This window comes from Macaca nemestrina, chromosome 12, assembly GCF_043159975.1.
Source record: "Macaca nemestrina isolate mMacNem1 chromosome 12, mMacNem.hap1, whole genome shotgun sequence".
NCBI classification, from domain to species: Eukaryota; Metazoa; Chordata; class Mammalia; order Primates; family Cercopithecidae; genus Macaca; species Macaca nemestrina.
In genome coordinates, this window is record NC_092136.1 from 72,540,317 (window position 1) to 72,561,049 (window position 20,733).

The 20,733-nt window shown below is 46.9% G+C and overlaps 1 protein-coding gene across 3 annotated transcripts in view; it reads right to left on the minus strand.

The window, feature by feature from the left end:
• Window positions 1-1,464: 1,464 nt before the first annotated feature.
• LOC105468719 (family with sequence similarity 168 member A) overlaps window positions 1,465-20,733 on the minus strand; it is a 201,602-nt gene continuing 182,333 nt past the window's right edge. For all 3 annotated transcript variants that reach the window (XM_011719028.3, XM_071075256.1, XM_011719027.3), the window contains 5 exons: window positions 20,045-20,170; window positions 11,850-11,992; window positions 9,948-10,122; window positions 7,976-8,106; window positions 1,465-7,149 (listed from right to left, as the gene is read on the minus strand). In XM_011719028.3, coding sequence (XP_011717330.1) covers window positions 7,994-8,106; window positions 9,948-10,122; window positions 11,850-11,992; window positions 20,045-20,170 — 557 coding nt within the window. In that variant the 3' untranslated portion in view covers window positions 1,465-7,149; window positions 7,976-7,993. The remainder of the gene's footprint in view (window positions 7,150-7,975; window positions 8,107-9,947; window positions 10,123-11,849; window positions 11,993-20,044; window positions 20,171-20,733) is intronic.

Below are 20,733 nucleotides of genomic sequence, written 5' to 3' on the forward strand. Positions count from 1 at the left end.
CTACTTGGCCTCTTTTGGCCTGTTTCCTCTCCAGGTAAGGAGGCTGAGTTCTTGGAGATACAGCTATGAAGCATGAACTGTAGGCGCCCGGCCCTGGGAAGGAATGGTGGACAGATAACCAGGAAGAGAAGCCTGCGCCTGGGCTAGGGCAGTGGCTTCACCCAGAGGGGAGATAAGAGATTCAGATGTTTAGGAGGCAAAACTGATAGCACTTGATGGGACTGCTTTGGATGAAGGCACCAGAGTCTCTCAGCTGTCCTTTTTCTGTAACCACAAACCACCAAGTCCCCCTTGGTTTCCCATCTGACAAATCCATCTTTTAAGAAAGCTCAGGGCGCTGGGTTCAGTGGCTCATACCTGTAATCCCAGGACTTTGGGAGGCTGAAGCAGGCAGATCGCTTGAGCCCAAGAGTTCAAGACTAGCTTGGGCAACATGGTGAAACCCCGCCTCCACACACACACACACAAAAATACAAAAATTAGCTGGGAGTGATGGTGGGCACCTGTAGTCCCAGCTACTCAGGAGGGTGAGGTGGGAGGATCACTTGAGCCCAGGAGGTGGAGGTTGCAGTGAGCCGAGATTGCGCCACTGCAGTCCAGCTGGGTGAGAGTGAGACTGTCTCAAAAACAACCACCACCACCAACTTGGGCCTTGCTTACTCTGAGATAGGCAGAACATGGGGCTTGGTGCGTGGGTTATGGAGTCAGACCAAATGCCAAATGTGAGTTCTAACTCTGCGCCTCACCAGCTCTGTACCCTCGGCCAAGGTACTTACCCTCCTCAGCTTCCCCATCTAAGATGGTGCTAACAACAGGGCTCACCTCATCTGTGCTGTGAGGACCGAATGCCTTAACAAACATGAGCAGCAGGCGCCAGCCACACACTAGGCACTCGATAGATGTCAGCTTCATTGAGCAGATGGCTCTATGGATTTCAACTCTGAATGGCCTCACTGTGCTCCCACATCACACACTTAGGGTAGGTGCTGAAGTTGTCCCTTATAGCTCCCCAGCAGCTGTGAGACCCTTAGGACAGACCCTTGTCAGATCAGCTGTGAGATGCACCACAGGTTTTTCTTGACTGCTGAGAACAAGTTTAGCATCAACTTGGGGAGAAGCCCAAGGGACTCACTGGCCCGGGACAGTCCTCTGTGCCTCCCTCCCCAAGAACCACTCAGTCTAGTCACCTAAGACTTTTTTTTTTGGGAAACTTTTTTTTTTTTTTAATAGTTATTGAGTGTTCTACAGCTTACAGTAAATATCATAGTTACAAATTCTTGGCTTCAATCTTTCAGAGTGATCACTGTCTGATCTTCAAAACAAAACAAAAACCCAAAAGAATCCAAAACAACAAAACAAAACCAGATTTACACTTCATACACACAAGCGAGGCCATGGGGCTTTCCAATCTGTACACTCTGGACTGTGTTTTGAAAACACCTATAAATTCTTTGATCAAACTACTTGGAAGACACCGGTCAAAGGTTTATTATTATTATTATTGTTATTATTTTAAATGTTTTTATTTCTTTTTAAAATGTGAGTTCCAATAAAATTTAAAAATTAGATTCCAACCTGTAGATTAAAATGAATTAAAAAATACAAAATCATATACAACGCTGTCTTCACAGGGATGTTACATGCCATGAGAACAGGTTTCTCTGTCATGTGGTATGAAACAGGGAAGGAGATGCCTTGAAATCAGGATGGGGACAGGCCCTTGGGCCTTTCAAGATTATTACAGACAACTCCAGGTTGCCAGAGGCCTGGCCTTACCTCCCCCTGGGTAAGGAGGAGCTTGAGTCACGCCATAGATCCAGACTATCTGGCTGACCCCAGGAGGTGGTCTCTGGGACAGTCTCCCCTCTTTCCCTGACTCTTAGGCCTGAGGAGAAAGGCTGGGGCCTGGAGATGCTGGTCTTGCTGGGGTCAGGCCCAAAGTGGGTTTCACCCATTTGATTCCTGTGGGCTGGTACTTATCTGCAAAGCTGTTACATCTGTTCTCCTCAGGAAGGAAAATCCTCCCACTATCAGTGGCTGGAATGGGGTAGAGGACCTCACTACCACAGCAAGAATATCCAGGGACTATCCATGTGGCCACAGGGAAGAAAGTGCTGTCTTGTCCCTTTCTAGCTTTGTGGCAGCCAGTCCCAATTCCTGTGTGCCTCGGTTGGCCTTTGGGTTGGACTTAACAGCATGCACCACAGCATATATCCACTGGAGAAACTGAGGGACCGGGACCCAAGTCTGGCTTAGGCAGGGCTGGCCATGGAATGTTGAAGCTGGCCTGCCAGGAATTTTGAAGGCTGGGCCCTGGAACCATAGAATGCCTAATTTCAGAAACAAGTTTTCTAGGAGAGGGGCAGATGGATAAGTAAAGGACAAACCCTGCAGCCCACCGGGCATGCCTGCCTGCGCTCAGAGGCTCTGGTGTGGAATCCCATCAGTTAGTGTGGTGTGTTTCTTCAGCTCTGCGGATGGGTCCACTGGCCCACTCTGCTACTGCCCCTCTCTGGATTCCCAAACTTGGCAAGCAGCAGAGGCTGCACAGCCAGTAGTGATGTGGGAGAATACAGGATAGAAAAGCAGACTTCCACGTATTTTCACTTAACTGCAATTGAGGAGGGATTCTGATACAGATGGTGATATAGAAGACAAAGTTCACTCTGGGCACAGAACAAAGCTGAGGAATTTGATATGGAAGCTTAGCCAGTGCCTCACTGGAATCCTGGATGAGTCCTATCTGTATGAGGAGCCAAAACTTGGTGACCAAGGGGCCTGTCCTTTTATACTTCATGTGATTCCTTTCTGAAGGCCATCAGAACAAAGTAAGCCCTCCAAAGAAGGACCCCCAGATCTCTGGGAACGGGGTACCTCAAATTTGGAACAATCTGGGTGGCCAGGGGTAAGGATGCTCAGAGTCTGGTTCTGGTCCTCACCCATGGGAAAAGCAAGCCCAGAGACTTCAGTCTGTATGCTTTTGGCCAAGGCTACACCAGATCCTCTTGAAGTACCAACTCACTGGATCTGGACAGTGGGCAGGCTCTCAGGGGACAGGAAGCCAGGTGTGCATGCTTACCAAGGACATGGGTCTCCCAGTAGAAAGATGCCTCGTGCTGTCCTTGAACATGTCTTCAGTCCTGGGCATTGTGACCCCAAAGTGTTTTGTCCAAGTGAGGCCTTTAGTTGCAAATTCTCATCCTCCTTGTGCTGCCAGCTAGATGTGCCTCTGGGTCCCTCCCCAGGGCTCATTACAGGTCCTGGCCCAAAGCAGTTCATAGAAATACGCTCAGCTCAGAGGACTGGGCTTCCCAGCTCTCTATAAAGTACAGTGAGCCCCTCCCTTCATGCTTGCCAAGAGGCCCAGCAGGTGGCAGCAGAAAGAGCAGAGGATTTGAAGAATCACTTACAAGCTGTGTGACCTTTTAGCAAGTGTCAAGCCTCCTGAGCCTTAGGTTTTTTGCCTGTAAAATGGAGGACTTTCGCAACCAATGTCAAAGTACTTTGCATACCAAAAAAGCTCTGGACGGTGTGTGTGTCCCTGCTAGATATTCAGGAAAGGGGATATACATTTTTAGAGTCATTGCCAGGTAAGAAAGAACAGCAACTCCTATCTCATGAGGAAGAAATTAAATATGCATTTTTTTCAAAACACGGCAAACCATTATGTTTCAGGCTTTCACTATTTGCAGGCAATCCAGCTCCCAGATTCAAACTTCCTCGGCCCCAGGCCAGTGAGGAGAGGGGGTCAGGTAGAAGAAGTAGAGGAATTCAAAAGGGTTGGCTGGTGACTGGAACCATCTGGACCCCGATCCTGGCCACGGGTGTTACACCTGGGGAGAGGCAGTGGCGTGAGGAGGAGGGAGGGGTTTGCATTCTGGGGCCAGTGCTGTGCTCATTGTCGGCGGCCACATCCCTTGTCCTCTCTTGCTTGCCTGCCTTCAATGAGAGGGCCCTTCCAGCTCTGACTTTTTATCTCGCTTGACCACCGCGCCGTCTAGAATCTCTGGAGGATACCTATGGTACTTCCCACTAGATCTCTGTGTCCTTACCAGTAACTGTGCCCTTCCTACCAGAGGCACATGACTGCCCCCGCTCTCCTGGGCTCAGTCCTTTTGCAGTGACTCCCCAAGCTTGGCCAGGCTTGTGGATCTCCATCATAGCAAGAGGCTGAGGCCGGCTGAACTGGGGCTCATACTGAAAAAGGGGTGCTGGACCTAGGCTCCTCCAGACCACAGCCTTTCAGTGCCCTATTTTCACCTTGGGGCCTCCCTTTGCTCTTGAATTACATAGTAGGGGCTAAGATAGGGCACAGAGCACAAATGCTTTAGTACGTGAGCCTGTGTGGGGATCAGATGGAGGGGAACGAGACAGCAGACAGCCTGGGATTCAAGTGGCTCTGTCACTTATTAGCAAGTCACTTGACTTTTCCAAGCCTTGATTTCCTTATGGATCAAATAGGAGAAATAACCTCTGTTTCATCGGGTTAAACCAGATAATTTATGTTCAACTGTTCTGTGAACTCTGAGGTCCAGCTGTTAGTTTTACTTACTGGTGTAGAAAGAACAAAAGTTACAAGGTCATTCCTAGGTCTCCTCTTCTTCCTTTCTCCTCTCTGTGGTTCCACCCCAGCCCACATGGAGGCAGCAGGGTTCTGGGAAGCCTGGCAGACCAGCATGCTGTTCACTGTGGGCCTGTTCCCTTCCATAACCTGTTTCCTCATTTGTCAATTGACTGTAATAACTGTGATCCCATCCCTCTCAGGGTGAGTACATGAAAGGCTGTGAAGTGCTTTGAACTCTGTGATGCACCTGACAAATCCAAAGGTTTCTATTATTATTATCATTATCATTATTATTATTTTGGCATTTTTCAAACACGTATGACATAATCCAGAACAACCTTTACCCACCTTTACAAAACCAAAGCGGGTGGGAGGAGGTATTTGCAAAAAGTGAATTAACACTGGAAAACTTTCTGTTGTTTTAAAGTGAAACCTCATCAGCACCCCGGAACAGACAATTTAGAAAAGCTGAATTTTTTCTTACTGGTCCTAAAGTTCCTTGGAAGCCCAGGAAGGTGGGCCCCCAAACTCCTGGCTCTAGACCAAGGATGCTGATGGGCTTTACCCTCCTGGGAATGGCTAGACAGCTTCTGAGCTCCTTCCAACCCAAGGGTTTCCTGATTTTTCCCTCCCTTGGGGAGACATGAGGGGTAGGGGTAAGGGTATGTCCAAGTTTGCGTGAATTTAAAATGAAAGCAGTTTTTTAAAGTCCCAAATGTTGTCAATGATCCCATTTTGTACAGTGAAATGTTCGTGCCCCACCCCCAGAGGAGCTGCTGGCCCAGCCAAGCGCTGGGTGCCAGAGGCTGCTCCTGGGCAATCCAGGCTCCTGGCTGAGACTAGCAGGGACCTCCTGGTCCCAGGGGTCCCTCTTCTCCCAGATGAGCCTGTCTCCTGGGCCTCATCCTTGTCCTCCTCTCCTGATGACTCCCACTCTCTTCCTCCTCTTCCTCTCCTCTCGGGATGAGGGGCTACTGTCCTAAAAGTATGGCCTCTCCTTTTCAGCCAGCCCACCTGCTCCTTCTCCTGGAGGTGGAGTCAGGTACAGGATGAAAGTTCCAGATGTCTTCACAGAATTTCCAAATGCTATTTCTTCATTTGCCATTTCTGTTCCTGCCATCTGCCCCCATGTAGCTTCTGCCCAGTCTTCAACCCCCGCCTTTGGAGTCCGTGGAGGAAAAGGGCAGAAACAGGAGCCCAGAGACCGTTCCAGACTCACCAGGTATGGGCGCTGCCGACTTAATTTTTACAAAACCAAGCCAATCTGTCCCTAGGTACATTTTTGTAGGCAAGGTGCCCACTAGGTAGGAAGGCTGCATTTAATGCTAATTTACTGTAAGGTCTAGGGCAGTCCTTTCCTCTTCTCTGGGCCTCAGTTTCCTCATCTGCCAAATAGGGGAATGGATGAGATGATTGCTAAGGTCCCTTCAGTTCCATGAGTCTATGAAATGTTTATTGCTATTGCTTTTCCTTCACTATCCTGACCTTCAGAACTGCCAGCACCCACCTGGAATATGGTTCCTTCACTTGGGCCATGAATGGCACAGGTAACCAAGAGCTTGGCCTGCCTGCAAGCTCTACAGTCAGACAGGTGAGTCCTGGCACTGGGAAGGGCAAAAGGAAAGGGAGAGAAATGCCCTAGGTTCCCACTCCAGTCAGGAGGAAGCTCCTCATCAGAGTGGGTCCATGACAGCTCAGAGGCTGAAGTCTGGATGACACAGGGCATCTGGCCTTCCAAGGCCTCGGGATGCCGGGATCCCACCACCCTGCAGCCGCTTGGGAGGTCTAAGGTCAAAATCACCTTTTGAGGAAGTGCCAGGTCAGTTAACATCACTGTGCAAATCAGAAGGTCCAGGGCCAGATGCTTTGACCAGAGACCTTTCAAACCAAAGCCATGAGGCAAACACTGCTCCCTTCTCCCCTCTCCCCTCTCCTTCCCCACAATGCCCTCCCTCCCCCCACCCTCCCCCAAATTCTAAAGACTTTTTTCCCCAGGTTCTTGGCCTGGGGTATTAAGCTGCTAATAACATTCCTACATACTCAGGTGGTTTTGTTCTTGGTCTGTTGCAATGGTTCTCAGGAGACATTTCATTTGTGTCCAGGACATGGGAATGTCCTGAACTAATCTTGCTTAAGAAAAACAACCAGAACACCCCCCTAGAGATGCAGCCTGCTCAACAGCTCTGAGTTCCTACCCTGGACCACATCTGTTTATGCTCTTCAAATGGAATCCAGCCTTCAGATGAACCATTGCAATAAACCCTACTCTCTGCTTGCCTCTAGACTGGGATCCCCAGGGACAGGACACTTAGGGAAGAGCAGAGAGGACATGGCCTGGTCAGGTAGGAGGAAGTGGGTAGAGCTGGAAGGGCAGCGGCTCAGAGGGGTACAGTCGGGGAGAGGCAGGAGATTAGAAAAAGCAGCTTTTACAAAAACCAAAAATAAAAATCAAAACCATTAAAGATGCATAAAGTGACCCTTGCACTTCCGTTGTCTCTTCTTGCAAATAGAGGTGGTGCTGCTAGGGAACTGCTCCAGCACCGGTGTAAGACTTGAGTAGTTGCATACAATGTGTGACTCCAGATCTGTGGAGGGAAAGGGGAAAGAAACAGTGTCAGTGATATTCCAGAGGCCCCAAACAGTGTCAGTGATATTCCAGGCTTCCTCAAGGAAACCTCTGGACCCCTTCCCCTCAACTTGGGAGCCCTCAATGGAGCCTCTGTGACTTCCTAGTGAAGCTGCCCGCTTCCTGCCTGTGGAAGCTGTTGTACTCTGGTGCCAAGAACCCTGGAGGAGACAGGGGAGGCCAGATGATGTGGTGGGCCAGAGGATTTCAAAGTGACATCCCTGGAGCACTATGGTTCACTGTCACTGCCTCAGGAGCTGCTGAGGGGACCAAGGAAGCCAGTGGCCTGGGTCAGCCCAAAGCCTCCAAACAGCTCCAATCAAAGCTCTAACATATGATCTAGGTAAGAGTTCATTTGAAGAATGGGGCCCAAAGTTAAAAGAAATCTGAAGACCATAAGGTAAATGGCACAGAATTCAGTACTAGAGAACTGAAGTTTAAGCCCTAGCTTAATTTTTACTGGCTAAGTGATACTGAACTACGTATTTATCTGTAAAATGGAGCTAATGATCCTTATTTCAGAGCAACTATAAGGATTATGAGATAACATAAACAAAGGGATAGCTACTATTATTTCTGTTCTTATTTAGATTTCAATAAGCAGTCAACAGAAGTGATAGCTAATATAAGAGTGATATTATGGACCTTGGAGCAGGAAAGCAACTGATAACTTGACAGCTGTTACCTGCCCCAGCTGACACCTGTGCGTCAGACCCAAACCAGGGACTTTGAGGCAGTTCCTGTATGTATCCCCCCCTCCCACTTCTCACCCTGGCCACACTCACTTGGATGGGCTGCAGGCTTTACCAGTGTGGGGGCACGTAGCTGTACGCAGGGGTTCCTTGGGCCCTATATGTTGGCATGGAGACAGGGTGTGCCCCAATCGCCGTGTGCTGGGGTGTAGTCAGCAGGGTACCTGAGCATCCAGAGAGAAAAGAGTAACCTGACGAGGCTGTACCAGACACAGGAGTGAAGAGGATGAAGCTACAGTCTTTCACATGGCTGCTCCCTCTGCCCAAATCCCCCATATCTCCCTCACCTTCCTGATGAACTGCTGTCCGCCCTTCTCCACCTTGCCAGACTTCACCTCCTTAGGAGAATCTTTTCTGATGCTTGAGGACAGAATCAATCACTATTCTAAGTCCTCCTTTTCCCTTTTTCTTTGAGATGGAGTCTCGCTCTGTTGTCCAGGCTGGAGTGCAATGGTGCGATCCCAGCTCACTGCAGCCTCTGCCTCTTGAATTCAAGCGATTCTCCTGCCTTAGCCTCCTGAGCAGCTGGGATTACAGGTGCCCGTCACCACACCCAGCTAATTTTTTAATTTTTAGTAGAGATGGGGTTTCGCTATGTTAGCCAGGCTGGTCTCAAACTCCTGACCTCAAGTGATCCGCCCACCTCGGCCTCCCAAAATGCTGGGATTATAGGTGTAAGCCACCATGCCCAGCCTTCCTTTTACTTTTCCTTGTATGCTTCTCTTACTGCACAATCATACTGAGTAGTAATTGTGATGTGTGTGGTTGTATTTCCCACACTAACCTAGGTGTTCCTTAAGGACAGTGTTCTGATCTGATCTATTGATATTGGGTTCCCAGGACCTGAACAAGGCTGACACTGAGTCAGTTTGCCAACAGTTTGCCAACTTGATCTGGGGAGTAAGAGGCCTTAACCATACCCTTACGTTAGGGGCAGAATAAAATCCAAATGCTCACTCTACCCCTTATACTTTCTTACCTCAGATGGTATCCTACCTGGTTCTTTAAAAGTTGGGTCTCTAGGCTAGGCATAATGGCTTATATCTGTTACTCCAGTACTTTGGGAGTCTGAGGTGGGTGGATCCCTTGAGCCCAAGAGTTCAAGACCAGCCTGTGCAACATGGTGAAACCCCGCCTCCACAAAAACACACAAAAATTAGCTGGGTGTGGTGGCGCATGCCTGTGGTCCCAGCTACTTGGGAGGCTGAGGTGGGAAGATCACTTGAGCCCAAGCAGATCAAGACTGCAGTAGGCCAAGATCGTGCCACTGCACTCCAGCCTGGGTGACAAAGCAAGACCCTGTCTCCAAAAAAAAAAAAAAGGGTCCTTGGGGACTTCTGCTTGTCTCATCCCTCATAATTATTATAATTATTGCACAGGTTCTTAAGCTCCTGCCTAATAAAGAGCATTGCCCCCTGTGTCCTCTTTTTTGGTGCCCCTGCTGTTATTGGAGTGCTAGCATCATCTCTCTCCCCTAAAGTACACTGATAACCTCCTTACTGAGCTACTTGCTTCCAAATCACCCCTTCTAATCCTGTCTCTACTCTGCAGCCAGAGAATGTTTAAACCTAACTGCATCCCTGCCCTGCTTGACCCCCTTTGTGCACAACAGAGGTACCACAAGGTGTTCAAGACTTTCCACCATCTTATCCTTGCCAGTGATCCAGCCACCTTCCAACTCCAAGCCCCTATTTCCTAAGGGCCATGGCTCCATTCCTCCATTCTGTGAACATGCCATATTCATGTTCCTTCTGCACCGCCCTTCCCTCTTTCACTTCTCTAGTGAGCCTGTGTTCACCCTTTAAGGCCTAGCTCAATATGCCCTTTTTGGTGAAATCTTCCTCATCCCCACAGACAGATTTAGAGGCTCCTTCCTCTGGGTTCCCAAGCCCCCTGGCGCAGGATCTCTTGTGCTACGCTGCAGTCGATTCTATGACTGTGTTCTCCGCTCCGTTTTGAGTTCATAGAGGAAAGGGATGGACACTGATGCAGAAGCTGCCCTCACCTGCTGACATTGCCATGGTGGTGCCCGCCACCATGCCCATGGCCACGCCGTTGGTCCTGGGGGCGGCAACAGGTGCCGGGTAGATAGCAGAGGGGATGCTGTTGGGCTGGACGACCGTGGTGTGGTGGATGACATGAGGCTGGGCAGCATACACCGGCTGTGTGTAGTAGGCTCCCTGGGGGAAAGAGGCTGAGGTCACACAGGCATTTGGAGAGGTAGGTGGGATATGGAGAGAGCAGCACTGGCTGAAGGACACAAGGTCCGGACCCCAGCTGGGGTTCTGCTTGTCTTACTTTGTGACTGTGGTCAGTGCAGTGCTGGGCTCAGCTTCTGGTCTGAAAAATAAGGCCCTAATTCTGTCCTGCCTTGCTCCTAAGGCTGCTCTGATGATCTAACGGGATAAGAGCTCTACCCCCTTAACCTTGGTTTTAGCATTTTAAAATGTTTTAACTTACTGCAATGAACTTTTATAAACTACCTAAAATTTAAAGTTAGGAATAACAGTCAATCAGTTACCAAGCATGTGAACAGCGTTGGTAAACTCCAGAACGCATACACGGAAGGATAGTTAGTAGTAGTATCATACTGGTACAAGTGCACGTTGTAAAAAAAGTACATGTTGAAAAAAAAAATGGCGGCCGGGCACGGTGGCTCATGTCTGTAATCCCAGTACTTTGGAGGCCAAGGCAGGCAGATCACTTGAGGTCAGGAGTTCGAGACCAGCCTGATCAGCACGGCGAAACCCCATCTCTACTAAAAATACAGAAAAATGAGCCAGGCATGGTGGCGCATGCCTGTGGTCCCAGCTACCTGGGAGGCTGAGGCAGGAGAATGGCTTGAACCCGGGAGGCGGAAGCTGCAGTGAGCTGAGATCACACCACTGCACTCCAGCCTGGGTAACAGAGCAAGACTCCATCTCAAAAAAAAAAAAAAAAAAAAAAAAAAAAAAAAAGGCATACATGGATAGCATTTCCCAGGATGTCTCTTATTAGCTATTTCCCTTTAGGTAAAAAGGCAAGGATGAAGACAGTGGTCCGAGGTGACTCCCAATGCCTGAATCACATGGCTGCTTCCTGCTACCACAATCCACTGGCCCACTGACTTCCAGGGGAAGTAAATAGGAGCCCCTGATATCATCTTAATTCAGAAATCTTCAAATGTTTCTATTAAATGAGATAAATTGATCTCAAGCCTCTTATTTTTTTAAGTTTTGTCTTCTACTCTAAAATATAGCTGTTTTTTAAACTAAAAAAGTATTCTCCTTACCACTTATACTTCCTATAGAGTTGTCACTCCAGAAGAATGTGTCATGGGTGTGCCAGAGCCCCATATGGTCCCCTGTCTCATACCAATCCTGAAATGCATACATCCTCTAGCTGAAGGAGCCCAGAAAGGCCCATCAGGCACAGAAAGAGAGAGTAACTTGCCTAAGGTCACAGAGCTCTGGTGGCAGAGCCTGTGTACTTTCATCCTCCCCACTCAGCTCACAGACTGAGGAAGGGTAGATGTGGGGGTTAGAGAGAAAAGACTAAGACATTGGGGTCTCATCTTGACCAACCAATAGCTCATGGTGTAACCCTGGACAAGTCATTCCCCTCTTTGGGTCTGTTTCCCCACTTGTTTAACAAAGGAGTTGAGCTAGAAAATCTCTGAGGGCCTTTGTTCTCTGACATTCTGGGCTCTGTTAATCTAAATGACTTCATGCCTCACCCCTCTAGGGGCTGAGGTGGAGTGAGGGAGTAAGCAGACTGCAGGGATATCGCTTCCGTGATGCAACAAGGACAGCTAGCTGAGCCACTAAACATCCTCTCCTTCCCTCACTTCCTCACCCTACCCCACCACACTGAGCCCAGGCTGGAGGCTCCTCTACCTGCAGAAGAAGTGGCTTTGACGTGTACCTACCTGGGCATACAGATTCTGCTGGGGGTAGGCACTTCTGATTGGATACATGGCCGTCTGATAGGGGTTGGGTGATGGGGAGTAGGGGGGTGGAGCAGTATTACTCTGGGTCGGTGGGACCTTGTATGGTGTCCCCGCAGTATATCCTGTACCAAGGCAATAAGAGAGACTTCCAGTTAGTTGGCAGAAAAGCATTGCTAGAAGGCAGCAGGTCCCAGTCACAACTCCCCAGTCAAAGATGGGCTGAATCCAGGCAGGAAAGATAGATGAGAACAGAGAACAGGGCTCCACCCAGAAAGCCCTGGCCCCAGAGGCAGCTCCCTCAGTCCTGGTGCACAGGGCTGCATGGATGATTCTGGGCATCTTTTCTTTCTCTGGGTCTCAGGGCTCTCATCTATAAAATAAGAGGCTAGAATCAGATGGTCCCTTTTAGCTCTGACAGCCTGGGATTTGGAGCTGCCTTGTGAAACGGGCAGGTGCCCAGAGATGGAAGCCCTCAACTCACTTGCTCTTTATTGCTACTCTCTATCTACTTGCTTTTCTGTCTTCTCACACGGCATCCAGGGTATCCTTTTGCTACTGTTTCTTTCTCTCTTTTGCTCTCTTTTTCTCCTTATCTCTCTCTCTTCTTGGACTTCCCTCCATCATGTTCCCCTGCCTCCCCACCAAGTTTGAAGGTGAAAACCCCATACAAAACACCATTCGGAGACCCTCATCTTCTGGGATGCTGACCATACAAAACACCATTCAGAGATTGTCATCTTCTAGGATGCTGAAAAACTGCTCTGCAAAGTTGGCTTCTCCTTCTCCCCTGGGCTCTAGGTGAAGGCCACCTCTGCCTGAAAAGACCTGAAGTCAGGGATCGCAAAGATTCACATCAACCTGGAACGTGGGCCATGTCTGTCCCTCAGCAGGACGGACAAAAGCTGGGGCTAAGAATGGGACTGAGAAGTCAGGCCCCAAGAAGCTCACAATTGCCCAGGTAAATAAACTGTGCTGCCTTTGAATCCTCCGGAAAAGAGTGACAGACCCTTTGTTCACAGAAAAAAACTTGAAACATGAGTCCTCCGTCTCAAAAAATAAATAAAAATAAATAAAAAATAAAAAGAAACATGAGTCATTCAGGAACAAGACTGTCTTAGAATCACAAAATGGAATCATTCTATGGAACCCAAGTGATCGTCAAGTGACCCTAATCCTTGCATTTTACACAAGGGATCCTGGGCTCAGAAAAGGCAAGTGTTTTTAATAACTTCTCCTAAAAACTCTAAACTCTTCTAAGTTGAAGGGGCAGTGCCAGGGGACCCCAGCTTTGAAGCCCTGCTGGGGAGGTGCTGAGGTGACTTCTTTCCTGTGGTTCCATCTTGGGTAGGTCTAGCAGACCTCACTGAAGCTCTCTGGGCTTCAGCTCTTTCACCTATAAGATGCTCACCAAGGACCCTTTCAGCTCCGAGGTGCTGTTTCTATTATACAATAAGGGCTTGGGGCAGAGTGGAGGGAGTGCTTTATTGGAAGAGAAGATATCTAGTCTTCAGTCCTGGCTTTCTCCCTAATTTTTGGTGACAACTGTCAAGTCTTTGGGCCTTAGTTTCTTATTTTGTAAAATCAGGTGGCTAAGAATGAAGATTTCTTCCTAAACAAAAATTCCATGGTTCTAAAGATCCTGGGTCTCTTCTACCTTAACCCCAAGTAAAAGCAAACTACCACATGGTCACAAATCTCTCTCAGTCCACATCACACCTCTTTGGCTTGGCACCTCCCTGCCCCTGATGACCCAGGAGGATAGGAGAGCTGCTGCACAGCTGCCACAAAAGTCAGACTATTCCCTGGATTCATGACATTTATTTTTTCACCTGCAGATCCATAGTTTTTTTTTCCATAGTTTTGTGGTCAAATATGCTTGGGAAGTAAGTAGCAATGACGACAGAGTGGAAAGGACATATTAAAGAGAGGGCAGCATGTTAAAGAGAAGTAGAAACTAACTGGAAGTGGGACTATGAGCTGAGTGAGAAGTCTAGAGCAGATTCCTCAAAGTTGCTAGATTATGGAGCTAATCATGAAATGTGGTCATAGGAGGAGAAGCAGATTCTGTGAGGGAGACAGGGAGTCCAGCTTTGCAGATGTCTAGAAGGAACCATCTGATGTGTACGGAGACACAATTTACTTATCTATAAACAAAGGGGTTTATAGATAAACCAGAGATAGACATTTCCCAAATGCGGACAACAGACTATAGATTCCAAGGGTTCTTAATAGTTGTTTTTGCCAAAGAAAAGGAAAGAAAAGAGTTCTGTAGTCCCATATGTTTGTGAAGTCACAATGTAAAACAGAGATTAAACAATTATGATTTTGTTTTTATTCCACGACCCTGAGAAGTTTTTAAAACAATAGGATGGGCTGGATGTGATGGCTGTCACCTATAATCCCATCACTTCGGGAGGCCAAGGCGGGAGAAGCACTTGAGACCAGGAGTTCAACGCCAGCCTGGGTAACATAGACAGACTACATCTCTAAAAAAAAAAAGAAAAAAACGTAGCCAGGCATGGTGGCTGGTGCAGTGCCCAGCTACTTGGGAGGCTGAGGCATGAGGATGGCTTGAGCCCAGGAGTCTAAGGCTGTTGTGAACCATGATCACACCACTGTACTTCAGCCTGGGTGACTGCAGGACCCTGTCTCTTAAAGAAGGTGGGGGGGTGAACTGTGAATCTCTAAGATGGGAATATGTACAAGACTGTGTTTTCCAAATTAATTTTACCACAGAATCTTTTATTCATACTATAAACATTTACAACAATTAAATTTCAGCCATGTTTTTTGTAATTGAAGCTAGTTTTGGTAAACAAAGTTTTACTGTAACACACCCACATCCACTCATTTACATTTTGACTAAGGCTACTTTCCTGCTACAATGGTAGTTACTGATAGAGAGCATATGGCCTTTGAAAAGCCTTTACAGGAATGTTTGCTGACCCCTGATTTAAAGGAATATATCAAGGTGTAGAGAATCCTAGCAGAGCTGAGAGCATCCATTTTCTATGCAGGAGAGTAGGACACCCCTGAATCAGAAGACGCCTGCTTCTGAAAGCTCTGTAGCACAGAGCCATGGTTATGAGCAGTCTGGAGACAGACTGACTGCCTGGGTCCAAACCCCCAGCTCTGCAACTTAATAGCTGTAGGATACATCAGTCTCCTTGTGTATGATATGGGAACAGTAATGGTACCTACTTCATAGGGTTCCTGTGATAAATGCATTAATTGTTAAGTAAAAAGCACTTAGAACAGTACCTGACATATTAGAAGCACTTTATAAAGATCAGTTATTATTATTTTCTTTCTCACTTTATAGAAAGACAGTAAGCTTCTGTCCTAAGGGTATGCAGGCAGAGCCTGGTCTGAGAGACTAAAGCTAAACTATGACTACTATGGTCTGTCCCAGCTTGAAACACAGACTCCAGGATTCTAAGATTCTAAAATGTTATGGCTTAAAATGCTATGATTTTATGATTCTTTAAAGTTAACAGGCCAACGATGCTGATGACTTTCCTTTATGCTCCTGGAGAATGTGCTCTGGAATTTTTCTCTTCCCTGGGGAAGCTGGATTACCCACTCTATGCCACAAGGACAGCCATATTACAAAGTGGTGAGACCATCCCTCTGAGGAAAATCAAAAAGCTCCAAGAGACTGCAGCAGAATTTGGTTCCCACATCTAAGAATAACCTTGTCTGAGAATGTTTCCCTTTCTTTATGTTATGAAATGAGACACACACATACTCAGAATACAAATCAGTAGCCAAAACACCCTTGGCAGTCAAAGAGATGATGCTGCAGAAGGCCTTGCTTGTTTGTCCAGACAGTCTGAGATGGGAGAAGCAGAACTGCAGAGCCAGAAGACTCAGAGATCATTAAGACCAACGTAAACATTTCACAGGTGAGATAATGAGTAGTTGCTGAAAGAGAGAGCTGCTTGTGGGGATCTAAGACTCAGAGCTACTTCCTCTAACCACAGTGGTTCTCAAGGTTACTGTTTGTCAGGAGGATCTTCATGAGGCTGCAGAAACTGCTTGGGGGCCCTCATCCTAGGTTCTGTCAGTAAGTCTGGTCAATTCCTCTCTCAGGGAATATCCTCATTTGGATTACACAGTATCAGAGAACATTTCTAGTGCTGACATTCTAAGTCACTGAGTATTTCAGAAGACTTTCATGAGGAAATCATTGCAGAGGACTTTCCATAATTTACTGGTGGTCCTGTCAATACTGTTGAGGAACACTAAAAATTCCCCTGGAGCTCTAGCCTGAGCTTGGGTAACACAAAAATCAGGATTTATTACTTTGTGCATCTAAGTAAAAGAAGCTGTTGGGCTTGCTGCAAAAAAGGCTCACAGATTTTGCCCAAATGAACTTAGACTCAATTCACTCACTGGAGGCCTGGCTATCCTGAAAGGAATTCTAAGTCTAAAGGTCACAGAATTAAGACTTTGGAATGTTGTGCCTGAAGGACATTAGAGGTTTATATTCAACCTTCTCCCTTTCCGAGAAAGAATCTGGAGCCCAGAAGGACGGATTTTCCCCAAATTGTACAGCATATCAGTACAGAGCTGGGCCCAAAGTTCAGGGCTCACCATGCCCTAGGTAGAGCTCTTGCTGAGTTAAAGTCTCTGTAGTCCAATCTTGGGGATTTAATATACTGGCCTTTGTTGTCCCCATTTCACTAAAGGCAATATCATGAAAGAAAAAAGGAATTCAATCACTAGAAGTCCCAGCTCTGCCTTATAAAAGAGGCTTTGTTTATGATGTCCTATTCTTTCTCTTAGGTTCCTAACCATAATTTTAGAATCCATCAACTGGGATAATAAAAGAGTATGTACATTAACAAGATAAAACCTTTTCAACCCTTTCTGCAATCCTTTCTTGCTGTCATAAATCTTTTTCAGTTGTAGAAGCCCTACCACCTTCAAAGGCATTGATCCTCACATTACGGATGCCTTTTAGACTAATCGGTTTATTGATCATCAGATTTATATGTCTGGACAAAATAGAGTTCTATGTCTGAATCTTGCTTTGACCCCTAAGACTCCTTGTTGGTAGCCAAGTAAGACAGTGATGAATAAGTAGGAAACCTAATTACAAACAGGCTTGGCAAGTGTCAGTGAAATTGAACTGAATTTATCAAAGTGCCCTGAATTTTCTGTGGTACTAGAAGCCACAAAATCTGAATGCTGGCAGGAATCTTTTTGAGTATGGGAGGGCCAGTCAACCCCAACTGCATTAAAAAATGGCACAGGTTTATACATTACTTGCTTAAAAGAGAGGTAAGACAGGCATGGTAGCTGGTGGGCAGACAGCTTGAGCCCAGGAGTTTGAGACCAGCCTAGGCAATGTGGCAAAACCCCATCTCTACAAGAAATTAAAAAATTAGCTGGGCATGGTGTTGCATGCCTGTGGTCCCAGCTACATGGGAGGTTGCGGTGGGAGGATTGCTTGAGCCTAGGAGCTTGAGACTGCAGTGTGACGTGATTGTGACACTGGACTCCAGCCTGAGTGACAGAGCAAGCCCTTGTCTCAAAAAAATGGTGGGGGTGGGTATATTTTGGTCTTTTTCAGGGACTGTGATAGCCTGTCTGGGAGGGAACAGTGGGATGTGGCTGCTGGACACTTAATGGGAATTCGGAAAGATTTCAACGTAGTAGAAGGCAAGGCCTTCTGTTACTCAGACTTTCCAACTGTGGAAAGGGTTGCCTTTGAAGGGAATGAGTACTCCATTTTTGGAGATGGTTTGCTGGCCAGCTACTGTTAAGGGCAGCTAGAGAGGAGGTCCCTGTTGGGGTGGAAGACACTCAGTACACATCATCTTGCTGAGAGATAAGGAGTCTGATTGCAAGAAAGAACCTTCGAGATGATTTAGTTCAGTTCCCTCATTTTGCAGTTTGAAAAATCAAGGTCCAATGCATGGACATCAATTATCCAAGGTTACACAGAACCCAGTCTAGGATTCAAAGCTTTGGGCTTCCACTCCAGGTTGCTTTCTGCTACACTACAGTAGGTATGCCTATACACATCTATATCCAGATGTTTAGATGTAAGAGAGAATATGTTTATCCATATATATATATATATATATATGTAATCTTACGTATGTTCATTCATTCTACCTGAGGTATCTGGAGAAACTCCTTATGGCTGACATACTCTTTTTTTTTTTTTTTTTTGAGATGGAGTCTCGCTCTGTTGCCCAGGCTGGATCTTGCAGTGGCGCGATCTCAGCTCACTGCAAGCTCTGTCTCCCTGGTTCATGCCATCCTCCTGCCTCAGCCTCCTGAGTAGCTGGGACTCCAGGCGCCTGCCACCATGCCCGACTAAATTTTTGTATTTTTAGTACAGACGGGGTTTCACCATGTTGGCCAGGATGGTCTCGATCTCCTGACCTCGTGATCCGCCTGCCTCGGCCTCCCAAAGTGCTGGTATTACAGGTGTGAGTCACCACGCCCGGCCTGACATACCTCTCTTAAAGAGTCAAATCAATCTCATGAAAAAAAGTCAGTAATAGAATCTTAACCTGGGTGATACCTTTTTCTGGCTGTGCTGCTTACTACCTGGGTGGCGTTGGACCTATTACCTTTCTAAGCCTCGTCTTTCAAACTAGGATGAAAATCCACCTAAGTAACTTAGTAGGAGTGTAGTGTAGATTAAATTAGAGGGTGATTATGAAAGTACATTTTACAAAAGGTGAGTTATGTTGTATAAACATAAACTGACGTTGACATCTAGGGGCAATGAAAACTCAGGAGAAAATGACATTGGATGTTGATATGGTTTAGATGTTTGTTTCCTCCAAATGTCATGCTGAAATGTAACCTCCAGTGTTGGAAATGGGGCCTGCTGGGAGGTATTGGATCATAGGGGTGGATCCCTCATGATGGCTTAGCACCATCCCCTTGTTGATGAGTGAGCTCTGATTATTTATAGAGTGTGGCACCTTCCCAGCCCCTTGCTCTCTCTCTCACCATATAATATGCTGGCTTCCTCTTTTACCTTCCGCCATGACTGTAAGCTTCCTGAGGCCCTCACCAGAAGCTAAGCAGAGGTTGGTACCATGCTTGCACAGTCTGCGGAACTGGAAGCCAATTAAACCTCTTTTCTTTATGAATTACCCAGCCTCAGGTATTTCTTTATAATAACACAAGAACAGACTAACACAGATGTTTTAAAGAAAAGAAAAGAAAAGAAAAAAATACAATGAATTCTTCTAGTCTACTTACTTAGTAGATTAACAATTTGTGGAAGCACACACTATCAGGCCTTGTCTGGAATATCCCTGTGAGGGCTTGTCCAGCCCTTACAACTTAAGAGATAAGTTCTCACCACATCCAAAGTCAGTCATTCCTCTATTGAACAGCTCCGACAAGACACAAAGTTCTTCCTTATATGGAGTCAAAATGCCACTCAGTAATTTCTAAACATTCGTCCTCATTTCCCCGGTGGAACCACTTTGTGTTAAAAATTAGATGTGAAGGTGACAACATCAGTTACCCTACTGAGCCTCAGGATGAATATGACGAGTCTGACTGGCTAGCTGGTTTCTGGCCTCCCTGAAGACTCCTCATACACATCTTGGTCCCACAGTGCAGCTTCCACTAGGGCAGTGTTTCTCATACAGAGGGCAATTGTGCCCTGTAAGGGACATTTAGCAATGTTTAGAAACATTTTTGGTTGTCATAATGAGGCTTTCCTACTGGCATGTAGGGTAGAGGCCAGGGATGCTGTTAAACATCCTATAATGCACAGGACAGCGCCCCCATAACAAAGAATGATTTGGTCTAGATGTTAATAGTGCTGAGACTAAGAAGCCCTGTGCTAGAGGGGGAGCCCTCTCTGTCCAAAGACCCACAGACCTTCAAAATGTGCCCTCTGTCTTTTCCCCCTAAAAAGCAGTAATAGTCCTTCCCCAATCAACTTGTTGGCTAGGTGAGTATTTCCTTCTCCCTCCCTCAGTGCTTTGTGTCTCCCCAAAGCTGAGTGCATGATCAAAGAGGATGACCTTTCTTGAATAAGGAGGGCCAATTTTTTGCCTGGGTAAAAGAACCTCTTAAAACAGTATTTCTCTCATAAATGTCATTTTTAAAAGCTCCTTTCCTTTCTTCCTAAGAAACAAATCAGTCCCAACCAAGGGGAACAAGAAAAGGAGACAGGCTGTATTTACTGAAAGCCGCAGAGGATGCTTGGTAAGTTCGGTTCTCGGTCCCGGTGTCCACTGGGAGGTGGAAGGTGCCTTCAGTGCCACAGGAAGACGAGTTCTGTGGCCAGGCCTGTTTCATCAGCAGAGTTGCTTAAGGGAAGACACAAGAATGGCATTAGGCAGAAATAAGAAGTGGCCACCACCAATCACAGACACAAAGCAAGGGTCTTGTGCTGGACAGAAACATACAACCCGAGGGGCTTGTTCAGACACACAGGATGGTTCAGCCTTTCTGAGATGGTTAAGTGGGTTAGGAGGAATGCCGAAGTATGTTTCCAAATGATTGAAATCAGGGAAATCTGAATTTATACTAAAAGAGTCAGGATTTTCTACCTACTACTAAAACCACAAAGATGCCCATGAATGCCATCTCCTACTACCTGGCACTGTGGCCTAAGGCTCTGATATATTCCTCAGTCACTTTCCCATTAATGTGTAGCAACGTGGGAGCCTTTGTGTGTTCACCAGATCAGCTGAGCACTCTTGGTTGTCTGAAATACCATCTGGAGGTATATTTATAAGCTGCTTTCAAAGACAGGCCCACAAATAATGACCACATTACATGAACCTTGTTGGACCACCATCCCTTCTGAAGGGACTGAGCTGTGGCCATGGTAGCTTAAAAGGCACTGGGCACTGTGTTACACTGAACC